The sequence below is a fragment of the Polyodon spathula genome, chromosome 14, assembly GCF_017654505.1.
Source record: "Polyodon spathula isolate WHYD16114869_AA chromosome 14, ASM1765450v1, whole genome shotgun sequence".
Classification (NCBI taxonomy): domain Eukaryota; kingdom Metazoa; phylum Chordata; class Actinopteri; order Acipenseriformes; family Polyodontidae; genus Polyodon; species Polyodon spathula.
Genome location: NC_054547.1, coordinates 28,378,951 through 28,398,520, shown reverse-complemented (window position 1 = coordinate 28,398,520; position 19,570 = coordinate 28,378,951). Strand labels below are relative to the sequence as shown.

General features: G+C 38.7%; 2 protein-coding genes across 4 annotated transcripts; one reads left to right on the top strand and one right to left on the bottom strand.

The window, feature by feature from the left end:
* The first annotated feature begins 11 nt into the window (after positions 1-11).
* LOC121327191 (leucine-rich repeat and IQ domain-containing protein 4-like) lies at positions 12-5,182 on the top strand. The gene is made up of 6 exons (XM_041271053.1): positions 12-104; positions 758-1,863; positions 2,403-2,576; positions 3,244-3,382; positions 3,987-4,183; positions 4,742-5,182. Exons 2-6 carry the CDS (start codon positions 811-813, stop codon positions 4,880-4,882), a joined length of 1,704 nt encoding a protein of 567 aa, XP_041126987.1. The 5' UTR covers positions 12-104; positions 758-810; the 3' UTR covers positions 4,883-5,182.
* Positions 5,183-5,322: 140 nt separating this feature from the next.
* lrrc31 (leucine rich repeat containing 31) lies at positions 5,323-14,223 on the bottom strand. 3 transcript variants are annotated; one of them, XM_041271051.1, is made up of 12 exons: positions 14,138-14,223; positions 13,495-13,554; positions 12,375-12,599; positions 11,771-11,920; positions 11,026-11,193; positions 10,678-10,845; positions 9,550-9,717; positions 8,783-8,950; positions 8,097-8,264; positions 7,547-7,714; positions 6,613-7,009; positions 5,323-6,141 (listed from the first exon to the last, which is right to left on the bottom strand). In XM_041271051.1, exons 2-11 carry the CDS (start codon positions 13,505-13,507, stop codon positions 6,615-6,617), a joined length of 1,791 nt encoding a protein of 596 aa, XP_041126985.1. In that variant the 5' UTR covers positions 13,508-13,554; positions 14,138-14,223; the 3' UTR covers positions 5,323-6,141; positions 6,613-6,614. The 3 variants fall into 3 exon arrangements, with proteins under 3 accessions (XP_041126985.1, XP_041126984.1, XP_041126986.1); XM_041271050.1 differs by having other exon boundaries at positions 5,326-7,009; XM_041271052.1 differs by having other exon boundaries at positions 5,326-7,009; positions 12,375-12,596.
* Between the last annotated feature and the right edge of the window lie 5,347 nt (positions 14,224-19,570).

Here is a 19,570-nt window from a genome sequence, read left to right as displayed (position 1 = left end):
CCCTTGTAATAAAGGGTCAGGGCAGCTGTACTGTTAAACGCGTCCTTCGTTTCCATGGCGGCGAAGACAGCAATGTAAAGCAGTGCGCAGTCACTGCTTCCGAGGTGAGTAGCACTTTATTTTTATTGAACCAAACATTGCAGTATTAAATACATGTTTTACTTGTCCTAAGCATCCCACTTTTATATTTTACTTAATAAACAAATAATTACAGAATGTTTTTGAATAAAACACGTAAAAATACTTAGAGTCTACTTTCTCTTTGATTTTTTTTTTTTTTTTTTTATAAACACTACTAAGATTATGATCTATGTCAGTAAAATATAATGCTGTAGTACGACATTTGCCATGGTTGCTATTGGTTTCGTATATTGGCAGTGAATTTGAGTCATTGACTTTTTCTGCTTGTAAAGACGTTTTTGGATTTTAGATAGTTTGAGTTTTGCCCTCTGTTTCAAGCCGTACATTTGATAATATTCTGTGACCCATAAAATAAATTGCTTAGAGACGTATTGCACCAATTCCCACTAGTATTGCTCATAATGTGTGCGTTTCAATAATACCAACTTTTATTACCCTAGTATGGGTAAACTTATATAAAAATCTTTAGTTTTGTCTTTTGAGACCCAGTATTTTTTAAAAGAAGTTCAGTCTGCTACCACTGCTCTGCAGCAACCTTTCCATTATTAAGAGCTCAAGATTGCTCCCATTTCCTGTTCCAATATTTAAGAACCCATTTCTCTTTTTTGTTTCACAGGTGTGGGATAAAGATTCTGCTGCTAGCTTGTCTTTTCTGATTACTTTTCCAAAATGCTTTCAGTTCGATTCTCTAATATTGTCACCTCATTATTCCTGGACACTGGGATTAAAAGTAGCATCGTTAAATTGGAGCTACCAAGAGAACTTGCCAACCGGGTTTTATTTCTGGACTCCTCTGATCGTCAGCTACTAACCATCCCATCAGATATTCTGGAGCTGGAGGAGTTGGAGGAACTGCACTTGGAGAAGAACTTAATCCAGACCATCCCTAGCGAGATCAAACTTCTCCAGAATCTCAAAGTCCTTTACCTGCATGACAACAACATAGAGCACCTGTGTGATGAGCTGAGTGAGCTGAAAAACTTATTAAGTCTAGATCTGAGCAATAATCCTCTGACCCGTGCTGCTGGCTCGCTTTGGGTTGTGAGCAGACTGCGGTCTCTCCGTGAGCTGAGACTCTACAACCTGAACCTGGGGGAGCTGCCTGTCCAGATCTGCAAAAACAATTACAACCTGGAGCTGATGGGTCTGTCTGGGAATGATCTTGTGTTGCTGCCCAGCGAGATGACAAACATGACTAAGCTTCGAGAAATCTACTTGCAGAGGAACCGATTTGAGATGCTACCTAGTGTCCTCTGCCAGCTTCCTGACTTACAAATAGTAGACTTGGAGCAGAATGCCCTGGGGGCTATACCAGACGAGATTGCATCTCTGCAAAAACTTAAGAAACTCTTCCTAGCCTCCAACAGCCTTGCATTGCTCCCCGATTCTCTTTTCAAATGTACCAACTTAATAGTCCTTGATGTCACCAATAACCAGCTGAGAAAATTACCTCGTAGCCTGTCTGCGCTAACGGGTCTTGTTGAACTGGGACTGTCTAATAACAAACTTTGTGTGTTTCCACCCATGCTTGGCAAGGTGGTGTCACTGCAGGTGCTCTACTTGAAAAACACAGGGCTGAGGACTCTGCATTCTCGGTGTGCTAACTTAACAGAGATACGGCTCCTCGACCTCAGCCAAAACAAGTTCAGTACGTTTCCTGCAGAGATCTGTTCTCTGGTCAATTTAGAGGTGCTGTCTTTGGATGACAACAGATTACATGAGGTATCATACTTTTTTGCTAATTATATACAGTAGCCTTGAGCTTTGATATAGAAGTGGCTTATGGAATACACTGCACCATAAATAGTCACAAAACTTTAGAAAAGTTTAAGGCATTAGCTGCAGTGCCTACTATAACCTGTGGTACCCCATCTTTTGCTGGTTTTCATTGGTGTGTATATGGTTTTTAATCATATGGCATCAGTAGTATCTTTTTTGCAGAGGAGTGTCAAAAGTATAACTAGGGCATTCTGTGGGTATTGTTGGATTACAGGGGGTGATAGCAGGACAAATTTACTGGAAGTGGTTGTGTGTAATGTGTGAAATGCCCAGTAAAAAAAGAAATTAAAGAGGTATGTAGTAATATAGTACTCTGGTTAAAAGGGGGTTGTAGAAATCAATAGCACATATTAATTATTTCCTTTTCAATCAAACTTCTAGCCTGAACATATTCCGGCAAAATACCAAAATTCAACTGCACTGTTTTCATTTACAATGCGGGATATGGATAGCTTTAAATAACCTGTTAATCTGACTTGCAGATACCTGCTGAAGTTAAGAATCTCTCCAACCTGAAATGTTTAGGGCTAACCGGCAATCGGTTTGTCCATTTCCCGGAAGAGATTTGTTTTCTTGCATCTTTGGAGAAGCTGTACCTGGGACAGGATCAGGGGTTCAAGCTCACAGCTGTGCACAAGAGCATTGGTCTGCTCCAGGTAAGATAAAAGAGTGCCACGGTTTCATTAGTAAGCCAATTGCAAACAGTGGCATGCATTAGAAGCAGGCAACTTGGGTACCTGCCCTGTGTTCAACATCCCCCGATCTAATTGTATATCTTTTTACTACTTGCTTATCAATTTAATATTATGTACCCGCTAATTGTGCCCAAATTTCATCTTTCAGCCTTAATATGTGTATTGCATCTCAGGTTAAAACAAGTTGTGCAGTAGTTTCCAGTACTAAAAGAACATTTACAATATATCTAAAGGCAAAAGTTATGTGATTGGTTTTATTCTGAGCTACTAAATGGGCTCTTGAAATTACCTGAATGGCTATGGGGGTATGCATTTTGGTTTTCAGGTGCTGTTGAATCCTTTATTTTTTTAATACATTTTTTAATAAATCTGTAGTTATTGTTAATCATGTCTTTGGAATGGTAGAGCTATTGAAGGCAATTGGAAGAAATATATATATATATATATATATATATATATATATATATATATATATATATATATATATATATATATATATATTTTTCACTAGCAAAGCCATATGCATGAGCATTTGTTACAATGTGCTATTTAAACACTGTGCATCTAGGTATTTTTCATGGTACTGACGCCTTGTGTTCTGTTACTAACTTATATAGTTTGTGTTTAGAATCTGAGAGAGCTTTACCTGGAAAACAACATATTTGAGATGCTTCCTGCAACAATTGGTCTCTTAAAGAATTTAGAGATCCTGGATTGTCATAACAACCAGCTCTTGGAGTTACCAAATTCTATCTGCAATTTACAAGGTACATTAGTACATTACGATTGGGAATATTAATAAGAGGCATAGTGTTTCATGATTTACTTTTATTAAGATTCAAAATCCGTACATCCTGAAATATATCGGGCTTTGTCCGCTTTTCATATATGGGACGTCACAAAGGCTCCATTGACTGCAGTTGAAATCAGACTCAGGACAGAAGAAGCCCACAATTATCTTTTTTTTTTTTTTCACTGGCTGGTAAGTTCGGGTAGCTAGCACCATGTTCTTTACTGGATTTCCTGGTGCTTCTTTTTTTACTGGCCGGTAAGTTTGGGTAGCTAGCACCATGTTCTTTACTGGATTTCCTGGTGCTTCTTTTTTTACTGACTGGTAAGTTCGGGTGGCTAGCACCATGTTCTTTACTGGATTTCCTGGTGCTTCTTTTTTTACTGGCTGGTAAGTTCGGGTAGCTAGCACCATGTTCTTTACTGGATTTCCTGGTGCTTCTTTTTTTACTGGCTGGTAAGTTCGGGTAGCTAGCACCATGTTCTTTACTGGATTTCCTGGTGCTTCTTTTTTTACTGGCTGGTAAGTTCGGGTAGCTAGCACCATGTTCTTTACTGGATTTCCTGGTGCTACTTGCTCAGGTTTGAAGAAGTTCTTCCTCCAGTGTAACAGGCTGACCTGCCTCCCAGATGATCTGGACAGGCTGCCGACTCTGCAGGCTCTGACCCTGGAGGAGAACCCTCTCCAGGACCCCCCGCTGGAGGTCTGCACCCAGGGCATTGCTGCCATCAACAGGCACCTGCAGGAGAAGAGAAGGTGCAAGGCTCTGGCAACAAATGTGAGGAGAAAGTCTTTCTCAATAATATTTTGTTGGGAATACTTTTCATTTTTAATTAGTTTTTTGTAAATTGTTTTTAGTGGCAATTTTACAGAAATACAAAAAAAAAAGACCAGGGAGGGAACCTCTGACAATAAGATTCCTAGACAAGGTACTACTTGGTAAGGGTTAGCTTAAAATGTATTACTAAAAAGGTCCAGAATTGGTTAAAACATCTCTTAATACAGGTATCTTAATAATACTGGTAATTATTCCTAACATTATGTTGTTGTTGCATCAAAAACTCTTTAGGGTTTAACTGTCTTGTTTTCAAGATGGTCATGAAAGAGTGGTTACAATAATGCTTAATGGTCCAGGATACGTGTTGTGTACATACTGTAATGCCGTTGATGACATGGGACCTCTTTATGTTGAGGATAACCTAGATAAACAATGTTAAAGTTTGTTTCAGATCTTTGATACAGTACAGGTCTGCCTGAGCCGGCATGACCGTTGTACTTCCGCTGGTATGCACGCTTGTACCCAGTGGGTAACAGCTGTCCTGCCTATCTCTCCCAGATCCAGGCATGGTGGCGAGGGCTGATGGTGCGGAGGTATTTGGGTCCCTTCAAAGAACTCAAGAAAGACAAAAAGAAAGGCAAAGGAAAGAAGGATAACATAGGGAAGAAAGGATCGGCAAAGGGCAAGAAAAAGAAATGATTCTGCGTGATACTGAATGAAGAACCTGTGAATATATTCCTGGCTGCACTGCAGTGAGTGGGAATTGCAGTCCATTTTGGAAATGGGTTGGGGAATGTTAAAAACTTGCAAATATAAAATTCCCTGTCGCATTTGCTGTTTGCTTGTTTAACAACAGTTCTGCACAATCATCTTTTAATACAAATCATACAATAAAGTGAAAAAATATTTTAAAAAATTTCAATCAATTCAGGAAGTTGATTTAAGAACTCCTACATGTACCTTAACAGTTTCTTCACAGTTCTGTGACATTAGCCATTTGTTGTTCATTTCACAAAAACTTGTGCAAACTTAGCACAGAGGTAAATGCTTTGTGAATAACTACTGTATGTATTCGTTTTTTTAAATAAATGAGAGATCATTTCAACAGGTCATGAGGCAAAGAACTTCCAATGAATAACCAGCTTGTTTGTAACAGCTGTATTTTTATTGAGACTCAACTAGAGCATCATTTTAACAGATACTTGAAAACCAACAAAGGCAAATGTATTTCTGTTTCATATAAATACTACAACATACTGTAAATGTCTTTTATTACTTATTAGTTTTTTACAGGTTTATTGTAAATCTTCGTTGTCTCAGCAAAGTTAGCCATTTCCTTCTCACAGAAAGAGAAAATAGAACAATCATGAAAACCTAACATCCTCTGGTACTTGCTCCCTGAGCCACACTGCAACATCTATGTGTAAATATGTCTTGAGTGGTGGAATGGTTCCAGGGAATACATATTTTAATTCAGAGATGTTGACAGTGCTCTATATTCTTCATTACAGAAAAAAACTATTTCTCAAAATCTATGATATACAAATCAAACAAATGATAGAACAACAGCTTACAAAGTTATTAGGAAACATACTAGTAGCATTAAATTATGTTTTTGCCACTTGACCAGGGCGCTGATTAGCAAAGGACACAACCTCTCAGTACTAAAGATCCAAAGGTCTTTCCAGTTGTATCGATTTGCACTGGTTAAAACTATTGCTGTTCTTCGAAAGTGCCACGGCATCTTCAGTGTCCGTTGAGTAGATCAGTTTAACATTGCATCCAGAGGACGGCTCCTATTACAGTAAAGACCCCCTTATGTACTTTGTTGAGGCATTGGAAGAGTTGCCTTTACAGAGCCAGTAACAGCACAGCAGTACCTGGCTATTGAGATCCGATTGCTGTTAACATAGAAGAGCAGGAACTCCAACTGGAATGAAGAGTGCTCCACACTGCCACTGGAAGAGGACAGTCCTAATCAGAAGTGGTACATGTTGCAAATGACAGCAAACCTTTGCTATAGTGATTTTGTATTATTTTTAATTTTTAATAAGAATATTAATAGTGATGTCAGGTGCCAACATGAAGATTATTAGAAGTGGCATTTCTTTGTTTAGACCTTTATTTCAGGATGGCTTGATGTTCATTTTGCTTCTTAATTTTACCAGAAGGGGCTAGAAGCCTGGTTTTAACAAGTGCTAATAACAAGCAAGTAGCCATAGTAGCACATTAAGTCCTTCTGTAGTTGAACTGATTATTGAGTGTTTAAATGTACAGATGAAAACTAGACTACCTTCAATCAACTTCTTGTTGGTACCTGACACCACCTTGTAAATGTCGTAGATATAAAAAGTTGTTTTCTTTGCCGTTCATTTCAACGTCCCATTCCAAAACCCTCCGACTCTGGTCCTGTGCTCCAGTCTGGTTACCTTCAGTCCTTTCTAGGAGAGTTCTCCTGGCCAGCTGTCCTGCTCCAAGGGGCCCTGCCCTGCTCTGTGGTGGAGTGATAGCAGTCAAAGTGAACACTCCTCTTGTGGCTGTTGTTGAAGGACTCCAGGCACTCCCTCTGTTGGTTTGTCAGGACCCACCTGTGCAGCCCGAACTCACTGAGGGCAGGGAGTCGGATCAGGAACCCCTGCAGGCTGTCGATCCACGGGGAGGGGTCGCGGCAAGTGGAGGGGCGTAGGCTGATATCCAGCTCGGTCAGCTCCTTTAACCCCATCGTGTCCTGGAAGAAGTGAGCCCACCCCGCATCCTCCACGGTGTCGTTGTAGGTTAGGTCAAGCTGCCTCAAGTGTGCAAGCTCTCCAGATTTAGACACAGATGCTGAATAATAATAATAACAATAATAATAATACATGCTATTAATGATACAGGAAGCAGGTTGGACTAACTTCAGCAACAGACCACAGATGGTATGGGCTAATTACAAACTGGGGACAGACAGACTGGAGCAGAAAATATGGGGATTTGCACATTTGCAGGCATACAACGGATCAAGAAAGGTGCCTTTAGTTGTAAAGGACTACTATATATGCATGACTGAATTTCGCCTAAGAAATCTAAGGTACTGGTATACAATTTCAAATTGCTGGAATTAAGTTATTTTTCAAAATTCCATTATGGCACACACTTTGTTCTTGTGCATTTTGTTAGTTAAACTTGGGTGGGTCTAATTTATCTGATGCGGGTCAATGGCACAGCTGTTTTTGTTACACGGATACATTTCCAAGGCAGGTTAAACTGAGACCATTTCATCAATGGAATCCAGGCCCCTGAGACGAAAGGCAGGAGATGCTAGGGATTTTGCTCGCAGTGCCAACTAGCCTGTTATACTGAACAGACTTGCTGCTCTATCCCTACCTAAATCCACCAAGTCGTCTCCAGTCAGGCTGCAGCTGCTCAACTTCAGCACTTGCAGAGATGACGTCTGTACCAGAGGATCCAGCAACAACTTGAGGCTTCCACCCACGCATTTATTCCAGGAGAGATTCAGGACCTCCAGCTCAAACAGCTGGGACACGGCTTCGACTGAATCAGTTAAACAGGTAAAGCAGTATATACTGAATGAATCGGGTTATGCTCACATAAAACTGCTTTGGAGGATGTGGAACTTGTTTCACGTCATTATTCAGTTTTTCAATTAAAAGTAGTGCCTCAAGTCAATGTTTTACTCAATAAACTGTAACTGAAGAAATGATTTACTTTGATACAGAAGCTACCCGTCTCAAAACTGATAAAGCTCTACCTTCTCTTAAGGAAAGTGTGCATACAAATAATTCTTAATAGGTCTTAGAATAGATGACTTTTCAGGTAGCTTTCTGCTACTTGTTTTAATTTTCTTTTCCCCTCATAACCATCTTTTAAACTACCATTTTAATAGTGAAGTTTCTTAAAAGTTTCAAGTTCCTACCTAGTGTTCGATAGGAGTCCTCAGTCAGGTTGCAGTTGTTAATGAGAAGAGACTTCAGCTTGGGTAGAAACCGGAGTCTGGAGAACAAATGCTGGATCATGACACCTGTCTTTTTATTGGATGACAAATCCAGCTCTTGGAGATCAGAGAGCAAAGGGATAACCTGGGCTGAAAATCAAGGAGATTACATGGAGATTACAATATATATATATATAGATATACTGTGCAAAAGTTTTAGGCAGGTGTGAAAAAATGCTGTAAAGTAAGAATGCTTTCAAAAATAGACATGTTAATAGATTATATTTATATATATATATTAAAAAGAGTCATTTGTGCACTGCAATGCCAGGCATTCATATTAATGTGAACCTGATAAAGACACGTTAGCTGTCAAAACATGTTGTTTGTCTATTTGTTTTGATGAATACAAATGAGCATGAATTAAGTATTGAATCCTTCTGAAGAAAACTGATGAGGGTGTGACTATGAATGTCCCTACGGAAACTTTTTTGGAAAGCCATTAAAACAGAATGTTTGTCTAAATAATCTGAGGTATATTGAGCTCATTTTAGTAGCACTGTATGAGTAGTAGCGTGCATAAATCATGTATGTATGTGTGCGTCATTGCTAGTCCAGTTTGTCTTGAGGTAAAAGACCATGGTGTGTCCTTGCATTGAAATACTCACTGAGAGCCAGCATGTCCTCATCTGTTAGACAGCAGAGATGCAGATCCAGGCTTTGTAGCCCTTTCAGAGTGGCTATCTGTGCACCCCCTTCTTTAAACCCTCCTCCAGCCTCTTTATTGCAGGACAGATCCAGCATCTTCAGGTCTGGGAGATGCTGCAATGCACTACCTATAAACACAGCACACAGAGCCACTATCAGTATCTATCACAGTACAAACAGAATGCTTATTTTAACACACCTTATTTACTCTACAGTGCAAACACAACCTACAGTTTGGTTACTGTAATGTTTGCTCAACACTTTGTATTTTCTTGGTTATGTACAGAGTTTGAAGCAAATAACACAACAAAATAATACAAGCTTCATATGAAAACATGTGTATCTTGGAAAAATCTAAAGTACCCATTCATTACAGTCATTTGGATTTGTTACTATCGGTACTGTAAGTAATATTTTTTTGTTCAGTGCGATGTCAGCTTCCTGCAGGTTAATCAAAGCTGCTTCTACAAAATTCAGTCTATTTGTAGAGGCAAAAGCAAATATATCTTTGTTTTGGCAGCAATTACATATAATCAACACTTACAGTGCCATACACAAATGGGTTTTAGACAGTTACACTTTTGCAGAAATGTGAGTATGTCCATTGGATGTAATGGGAGCTAGGGTAAGACTGACAATTCCAGCGATTTTGTTTGTGATTGTAAAGACTGTCCCTTTAAGAGAAAGCCTTCCACTTTTTACATGAATTATTCTACTCAGGTTCTACCCAGAGTCTGAATGCTGTCCTGTTTGAGTCCACACATGTGCAGCCTCAGGACTTGCAGGCGAGGGGTGTGCCTCAGTGCTGGGGCAAAGTCCTGCAGCCCACTAGCGAGGTGTTTATTCACAGAGAGATCCAGCACTTCCAGGGAGGGCAGCAGAACCAGTGCCTCGCCTGGAATCAAAGAGAGTAAATATTTAACACAGCTGTGAAACCAAGAGGAGAGACAGCAACACAGTTAAAGGGTTTGAGTCCAAGCCAATGGGATAGCTCTGGTAACCAACAGAAACAGCAGAAGTGTTCTCTTAAATTAACCCACTAATTATGTAACTTTGAAACTGGTGTAATGTTTGTCTCAAATATTTAGTTAAACCTTTCTGTAGCACTGTCAGTACCGAGCTACTGTAATTACTAGTAATGATTTAAGCATTGTCAGATCAAAATACCACTGGGGTGATTTGTATGCCTGCTGTTTAGCATTATTACATAAATAAAAATGCAGTGAAATGAGGTTTATACATTTCATGGTGGCAGAATTAAGATCTGTTAATAATTAGGAATGCGGTGAATCTGTGACACTATGGCTTCCAGAGTTTTATTGCAAATAATAAACAAAAAGGTTTAAACAAAACACACAAAACAGGACATGGCACTTGAGGCCAAAATAAAAAGGTAAACAAAACGGACAACACTAAACAAGACAGTGGACGAACAGACAAACAAGTACCATGCTGGCACTTCCAGCAAGCTGTAGCAATTGCTCTCAAAACCCCAAAAACTCCTTCTCTCTCCCATTCTCCACTCACGAACACACAACCCCGAGTGAGTGAAAACATGCAGCTTTTATGCAGCTGCACCGAAACTCGATTGCTAATCAATCATTGGCATCTTGGTACATCTCCACGTGAATTAATAAAAGCGCAATTCCCTGTGCTCACATATTATTTTACTTGCACTTGAACTGCTGTGCAATCCTTGTGCCTAAACACAAAATATACATTTTAAACACTTGTGCTCGCAACCCATATTTATATCCCGTGTATTTTATATATAAACACCAACATTACACACTACATACAACAGAAAACACTAATAAACATAAAGGGGCAGGACACTCCACCACAGTACCCATACCCAGTGATTTGGCGTCATCAGCTGTGATCCCGCAGTCTACCAGGCAGAGTGTCTTCACCCTGCAGTCCAGCTGCAGTCCCTCGGTGAGGCAGGACAGGTGACCCCCAATGTAGCTGTTCCAGGACAGGTCCAGCTCTTCAAGCAGAGGGATGTATTCAAAAGCCTGCCCTAGATTTCAAAAAGGGCCGAGAAACAATTCAGTAACCCTGTCGAAGCACTTTAGCAACACATTATTAAAAAGGGGGTGAGACAAATGTTTTCAGATTTAGTTTTAGCTCACTAAATCATTGTACATGTTTCTCAAAGTAAAAACATTTTGACATCTTTTTAATTTTTTTTTTACAGTACCTAAAGCAGTTATATCTTCAGCAGTCAGTCTGCAGTTGCTAAGCTTCAGTGTTTTCAGTCTGTTTACATGCTGGAGGTGAAACGTCAATGCTTTCAGTGCTCCACCAATTAAATCATTCCAGGAGAGATCCAGGTCCTCTAGCTGAGTCAAGAATGGTAGCATTGTAGCTATCAGAGGGAATGAAAAACAGGCATGAATACAATTTAGAAAAACAATTTCCAATATATGTTATAGCCCACAACAACGTAATTAAACCCAAACCAGAACAAGGAGGGCATGAAGATTCTAATACTCTTATAAACTTAAAAAGAATGTCCATGCATAGTGCCAATTAATATCATTACCTCTATATGTCCTTGCAGAAGGTAAACCTTTTTATAGTATTCATCAAAACCAAGTGGTACCATATGATATCATGCAAACCATGCAAATGTAAATAACTGTAGTCTGGTTGTCTCAGTTTAGTCTCCAGCTGACATTCGTCTAATCCTCAGAACCACAACAGAATTCTGAGCAAGGATTCCCTACTTGAGAGAGGCCCAAGACTGAATGACAGGCAGTGTTGGGTCAGTACTGGGGTACGACTGCACAGCTGTGAGAGGAAGCTCTCATGGCACCTGTCAACCGCACTGTCATTACCCCTCACCTTTCACAAGCACCAACATGTTAAACATTTTAATTTTAAAAAGTTTACAAATACCTCAATGTAGAGTTCGACCTGTTGGTAATTAAAAAGCCACTCACCCAGCTCTACCACGTCAGTGGCTGTCAGTCCACAGTTACAGAGACTCAAGCTCCGGCTGTCAGGCTTCTTTCCCAGCTTCTGAACGAACTGTTTCACTCTCCCCCAGCCCACCACCGAGCACACCTCTGTGCCTGCCAAGCCGGCATCTTCTGGAAGTAGGTGACAAAAAGAACATCTCACACCTTGTGACTGAATTACGCAGGGAGAATGTTATTTGAGTCATGGAAACATCAGCTGCCATAGCCCTGCAACCAAAAAGTGTGAACCAGAGTTACTAAGCTCAGTGAGCTGCTGAGAGTATGGATCATAAAGCAATGGCACTTCGCAGGTAGCTTAGCTGACATCTTTCTTGAAAGGCACAAATTGTAGTTATTAAAGATCTTGATAAATCATTGGGTTACTGTCATCCCTTCATTTGTACAGAACTGGGTGAGGTTTTAATGAAGTGTAAAGATAATAAGATGGCCGATTTACTTTTTATCGAATCAGTGCTAATCACACTGATCTTTGGGGAAGCGTCTGTCCCACAGCATAACAAGCTGTAATTTAAACCGACCAGCGTCCCTATAACCACAATGAGGTAATTCTGTTTAAAAGGTTTACCTGTTTCAGATCCAATATTCTCCTTATCTTCAGGCTTGTCCTCTGACTCTTTAGTTTCGGAAATGCCTTTCCCCTTTTTTTCGGAATTCTCGGAGGGTCGGAAGAATCTGCTCACAGACGAGCGCTGGGGACGCTCCGCAAAGGACTTCTTCCTCCGAATCTGATTCATGATCAAGTCAAACGGGGACCTCTTCTGAGAGCCTTCCTCTTTCTTCTGCGAGTCTACTGAGATACACAAGGAAACCAGGGATTCAATATCTCGAGTGGCCATGCAAACCAGTTAAAAATAGAACTGGAAACCAGGACAATTAGTACAGCCCCTGTGTGGCAACTCACTTGTGCCTCAATCCTACCAAACTAAATGGGTTACGCTTTATTTTAAGGGCAGTTTTTGTTGTTTATTAACTGTTAATCAACAGGTAATAAACATGTTAATGAACAGTACTTATTTCCTGTTAACTGTTAGTTAATAATATATAATAGGCCAGTTAAAACTGCAAACACCAGAGCCCTATAGATGATCAATCAAACACCAGAGCCCTTTGGATAAGTGTGTGTCCATTTTCTTATAAGTTTTACAGTAAACAAAATTGAGGTAGCCTTCCACAGTACAAGACGGTGTTAATGAAGCAAATAATATAGACCAAGGCCTGTGTAAGGGAGCTCCAAATTAAAATACCAGACGTAATTTTTATATACTGTGTGTGTGTGTGTGTGTGTGTGTGTGTGTGTATATATATATATATATATATATATATATATATATATATATATATATATATATATATATATATATCTTCGGTCTCGTAATTTATGACGTCACAGAAACCCTGAGATGGAATTGTTTTCCTGTAACTCACTGAAGAGGCCCATCTATTATTTTTTTTTATAATACATGGATTCCTTTGTGATGCTAATATTAAAGAAGACGAGGTTCAGCAGTTCATTTGTTTGTTTGTTTTTAAAGTAGTGTTACAGTCCCGTTCCTCTCCAGTTTCTCTGAGATACGAACACGACATGAACAAGATATATATTATTTTTGTTTTTATGGGTAGTATTAATTAAATGATTGGTCATACAATCTACCAGTGCTTTCAGATATTAAAATTAAATACAATACCGGAGTTCTCCATATTTCAGTCTTGTGAACTTTAAATACAGGATGAATGTTCAGAAAAATCTGCAAAACAAAAAAAAAAAACGAACAGAATAAGATAGAGGAGAAACATTCCAGGTTTAAACATTATTACTCGCGATTGTAAATCCACGTCTTTCTTTGCTGGGAAGCTGCAAGGATTAATTAATAAAGCTAAACTTACTGCCTAAATAAAATAAAACATATTTGAATGCAACCGTAATCAATACAAAAACCTGTAATTTCAAGAAGCATGGTTTTGACTGTATACTTTATCAATTACATATCGCTTCTGGAATTAACTCAGTTTTATGTAAGTTTGTTTAAAAAAAAAACGCAAATTAAAACAAAGTACACTATTCTATAAATATATACCACACATTATTTATAACTATAAATAAGAAGAAGGAAATCGGCTGTCTCCTGATCCAGCCTCGACTGACTGACTGACTACTTTGAGTAGGTGCATTCGAACAGAGATAAAAAAAAAAACACTTTCCTGTGCACGACGATGCATACACCCAAAACGAGTGGTCAAACAACGAAGAAATCATACTCTATAAAGAAAGCTGTTTTTTAAAAAATCTACTGTCCGTATCACTATCCAATATTATTCAGTCGTGCTTACCTTTAAGCGTGATCCAGTCAGTGTTGTGCAGATAACTTGTCTTTTTTTTTCCACTGTGAGAAGTGATTTAATACAGGAAGTACAAGGCTGATACGTACTTTGAAACTCCCCGGTCAGGTGAGATACAATATTTAAATGAGGTGTGATTGGGGTGTAAGGTTTCACTGAACAGTTTGGGCAATGATGTAAATGTGCCTAATCGCTTTCATACTACTAACTAAAGTAATTAAGATGTAGCGCCCAGACGGGTTTTAAAGGATTAGAATAAAAATCAATATGTGCTCCCTGCAGCAGAACTTATATTACATGTAATATTCATAACCGTTGCTATTGGTAGCTTTTATACAAGGGTCGTTGCTCCCTTATAAAAGCTACCATAGTGAAAACATAGCAAGTGTAATAAAGCACAATGGAGGTAGGGTGGTGCCCAGGTGAACATTGTAAAGACCAGAGAGGTATGGTAAAGTACTGCTGGTCCACTTCTTGTGTTACAGAACTCAAACCTGACTTGAATCATAGCACATGCAACATGGGAAACATAGGAGTAAAATAATTTTAAAATGGGCAATAAACTATTTAGAACATGCCCTTTAACTGCTCCTTCCTCAAACTAAAACATAAATGTTGGCTTTACTCTTGCTTTAGAATAAAGAAATAAAGTCTGTCAATAAAGCCAAAGCGAAAATAATGTTGTCATGCCAACGCAAGTTATGGAGAGTTATGGAGATGTTTTTTAAAGCTTGATTATGATACCTGTATACCAAGGAATCATAAACCAATAATATCTGCTGCTGTTGTTGATCATTTCACATCATTTTAGTAGCTGCATGTAATTGTTTGAAACTGCAGGGAATAATGCACAGAGCTGTATTTAGAGGCTAAATCAGCTTTTACACTTTGCCTCGTCATGACACTGTAATACAGGGCTCACTCAGGAGACACAAATCCTTTAAAACAAAACGATTAAACACGGAGGATGATTTCATTAAAGGGTTAGATGTCTTAATTCTTGTTAGGTCTACTTAATCGTTAAGCCCGATGCTGGGGCATCCGTTCTACTGTTTTGTCATTTAGGTTTTAAAAACAAGCTTAAGTTCTTGTCTTGAACTTGTATGTATACAGAAGCTGAAGGGTAAATTCAATTTGGCCAACCACACAATTTCATACGCAACAGGAGCTGCATGCCCAGTTTGAGCATTTATGTAGCCTGAGCTCATTTGCAAGTACCAAACCAGCTATTTAGCTCTACTTTTTATACAGCTAATTAGGCTTAATTAGAAGGAAAGCCAGTCACTCATGGGATCTTGTCTGTTTTATTTGGAAATAGCATTACCATGCAAATACCAGTGTCTAAGAACATAATATTTTACTGAATGGAACTTGGATGAATATACAGCTAAGACCAAAGGTTTTGCATCACCCTACAGAAGGATCTAATTTTGCTTCATAAAGTCGAATGAAACCTGCTGAATAATTTTACGTTAACATATTGAATTACATACGGCTTTGTAGTTTTCTATATACTTAACGAAAAACTGACACAAATTGAAAATTGTTACATTTTCAAATCTAATATGAAATACCGTACTACTATTATGGCTTCCAGTAGACTTTTGCTATATCATTTTGTAATTTATTTGATTACATGATGTTAAATAAAATATCTAAATTATGTTCATATATATCTGTGCACTCTAATTTGACAGTCCAGTTTGTTTACATTCCCCAGTGGTAGTTTTAGTTCCATGTACCTTCACCCTTCCTCCTTTACTGTGAAACGTGTGGTAATGAAAGTTTTAGAATTATTTTTCATATCAGCGATTCTCTATGAAGTTGCTGCCACTTTCTGGTAGGAAGTAACTTCCTGGGCTTCACTACAAAAATGCTACAAAAATGTGTATATCCCAATGTAATATTAAAACAAGAAAAAAGGGAGCTAGTGATACTCCTGGAAATGCTTAAACCATGGTTCTTATATCCTCATTTCAGCAGAGTTCATGGGAGGAGTGTCTAGTGGTTTGAGCAATAGGACCCTGGGCTAATCCGTCCTTAGTTAAAGATTTCTTATAGCTGGTAATCAGATCAGTCCCGCGGTTGATCTCTAGTTCATGTGAGTTTGCTGAAAAGGTATTAACTCAATAAAAAGGAACTTTTCCATTACTGCTTTAAAGCTTAAAATGAAGATTGAGTGTGGTATTGCTGTAATTTAGTAACATTTGATTTTATTCTCTCCAAAATGAATAAAGAATGATTTAAAGGTGTTCAGCTTACATTTATTGCAAATTTCTTTTAAAATTGCCTTTAAGATATAATATTTTGTTGTATGTTCATTCATGAAAGTGTAGTAAAAATGTATAAATGCATAATGCAAATGCCCTCAACCTAGTTGTGTAAATATCCCTTTCTTCAAGCATTAGTGGATCTTGCAAAGGGACACAGATAGTTCACCCACCTTTTAGCTTTAAGTCTCTACACAGCCATTTAGTTACTTTTAAGCACATTGGTGCAGTAAAAATAGTTTGTTATAATTGCTGACCACCTGGTGGCACTATATGCCCAGTTAAAATTTCAGTTCCCCTAACACTTGAATATAATACAGACCCACTCTATTCTTTTCTTGTGATGTATTACAAATCACATTAGCACGTGAAAAAAAAAAAAAAAACCATAAAACAAAACTAAACAATTTTAAAATTATTTTATTTACTAATTTAACTATACAAAATAGAAAAATCGTATTCATGGTTGTGATATATATGGTGACATGTAGCCCCTAGTGGTATATTAACAGACATCTGCACGTGGTTGCCTTTTACTTATGGAATGTTCTGAGCAATCTTGCAGTACGTATAGAATAGAACATGCATGCCTGCTTCTGTTGGGATGGACTGATATTTTAGAGAACGCTCTTTGAAGGAGCTCAACTTATTTTCTCTTGCCTGTGTACACCATACCAAATGCATAACACTATCATGCAAATCCACTAACTGAATTATAGTGCAAATTATGCGATTAGTTTTATGTTTACTCATGTATACAATTTTATACAACAGGCATCTTAAAACATTTTTATAATCACACATACCATGTTATATTCATTTATTTACACTGTTGCCATTAAGCTAATAATCAAAATTGCTGTTTTACTAAGAATGTAGTGCACTAACTTAACCGTTAACCACAGTAAAAGCATAGTGAAAACACAGTAAATTCTAGCATTTTAAAACGCAGATATGTATAGTAAAGCATAGTATAACCACGGTAAAACTTCAAAATGTACCATGGTAAACTTTTCTAATACAACATGTAAGACAAATATAACAACAAAAAATAAGAAAAGGTTTAACAATTAAACGATATATGTTTGCAGGTTCCCAAACAGGTCGCAACAGTTTGTTATTTATTAAATAAAGTTTGATGTGCATGACACTGTTCTTAAATAAACCAGTTTCATGAACATCAAACTGTATTTAAATGTTCGAACTTGATAATAAAATAAAACTTGAAAACATTTACAAAATATTTTGAATTGCAAATAGTTATGCTCTGCAGTGCACAGTAAAAGATTACAAGACACAAACTAAATAGTGCAAAACACAGTATAAAAAAAAAAACATTACGAGCTAGTGGTAAGTACAAGGGACGCATCTGATGAAGTACTGTCACACCTAATTTTGGTGCACCTGTGTTCTTCTGAGCCGGAGGCCCCGAAGCGGCCGCCGGAGAGCGAACGAAATGAAGCAATTACAAAGGGAAAACAAACAAGCATTTTTACATTAAATTCACGATTGAACAGCCTCCATTGTTTTCCAGTGGATTATTAAAACATGTGCAGCTGAGGAGCCAAATGTCGGAAGTTAATCAGGAAACCCAACGTAAAGATGAAGCCTTTCACACATGAAACGATGATTCCTACAGCGAATTGACCCAACCCTTTCTGTCACAAGGGACTCATCGACTCCCGGCCGCGGCAGTGATCTCTGCCATCCCGGCATGCTTTGCATCACGCTGCCAGTGGGTTGCCCTGGCAAACAGGGGGTGTACCCTTTGCATGCAGAAAAGTTTCCACCTTACACAGTTTTACATGGGTTTCCATACCCCTAGCTGCCTTACCCGCACTTCCTCGACAAAATAATGGGACCCTTGAGGTTCCAGGCACTGGACTGTAGAGTGGGGGGCCACGCTTTTTCGTTTTGTATGTCTGCCGGGAGCCGTGCGTTCTGGTGCAGTGCGGAGAGAACCGTGCATTCCTTTACGTCGCTGGCCTCTGCAAAGGGAGTAGAGGTCTCTCCATAAAGTACAGAAGTATGTGGCTGAACCCCAGTGAATTCCAGAGTACGTGTGGGAGAGAGAATGACAAGGACTGGAAACGAAGTATAAAGCACAAAGGTGAGATTAAACTCTAGAACCGTACGGAACCATGTCTCTACAGCAAAAAGGGGATTCAATGGAGACCAACAGTTCTGGCTGCTCATTAACTCTGTAATTCACTATATGATTGGAGCAGGTGACTTTGTTCAGATAGCTGTAAATACAGTCTTTTTTTTTTTTACAGATAGAAAAAAATATCAACACATAAATAGAATTATGCATTTTAGAATACATTTTGAGTATTGTGCTGTTTTTTGCAGAGTTTAATTATCAATGTGTGGCGTTTTGTTAAAGATCTTCCTGTTCTTGAAAGATACGTTCCTGGGTCTTGTGGTGTAGATCAGCAGTAATACATTCTCTCCTCTTCTTTCTTTTGCCCCTCCTTCCCACAGAGAAGAATCTGAAGTGGTTGCTCTCTGGAGGACTGATCGGTATCCTCCAGTATGTGACCACATTGGTTGTGATGTCTACCTGTCAGCGATGAGTAAGGATGTCTGCGAGCTCTGAAGAGACATATAGAGACTCCTATCTTGGTTGTGATGATGATGATGATATAGAGATCATCTTCAGGAGGAAGATGGGGAAGGATTACTATGTTTTTCAGACCCAACAAAAACAGCATCCATGGCTGTAGAAGGTCTTCTAAAAGTTAAATATGGCAGAGCAATTCTATTATACAATAATGTAAGTTATTTATATACATTTGTACTCCGAAGCGGTTAATTTTTTGGGAGCAGGTCTGAAGCATTTCATCAGTAAGCAGTGGTTTTAGAACAGCTGTCATTAGTTACAGTCCTTTTCTCAGCTGTGCTTTATTTGCAGTTATAGATTAATAACATAATGGCTGAGTTGCATAGGAACAATGTCAGAGCAGTGTCTGGTTGATGCATAGCTGGATGTAATATACTGAAAATATGCTCTAACGTCCCTAAATTCCAGTTACCTTCCTGTGAACATTTCTTTTCAGGAGAGAGACCCTGCCATTGAGTAGAATCTAGGTTTCAGTGGCCTGCCGGAAAGAGAAGGGACACCCAATACTGAGGGAGTGGACAAGAAGCAGGA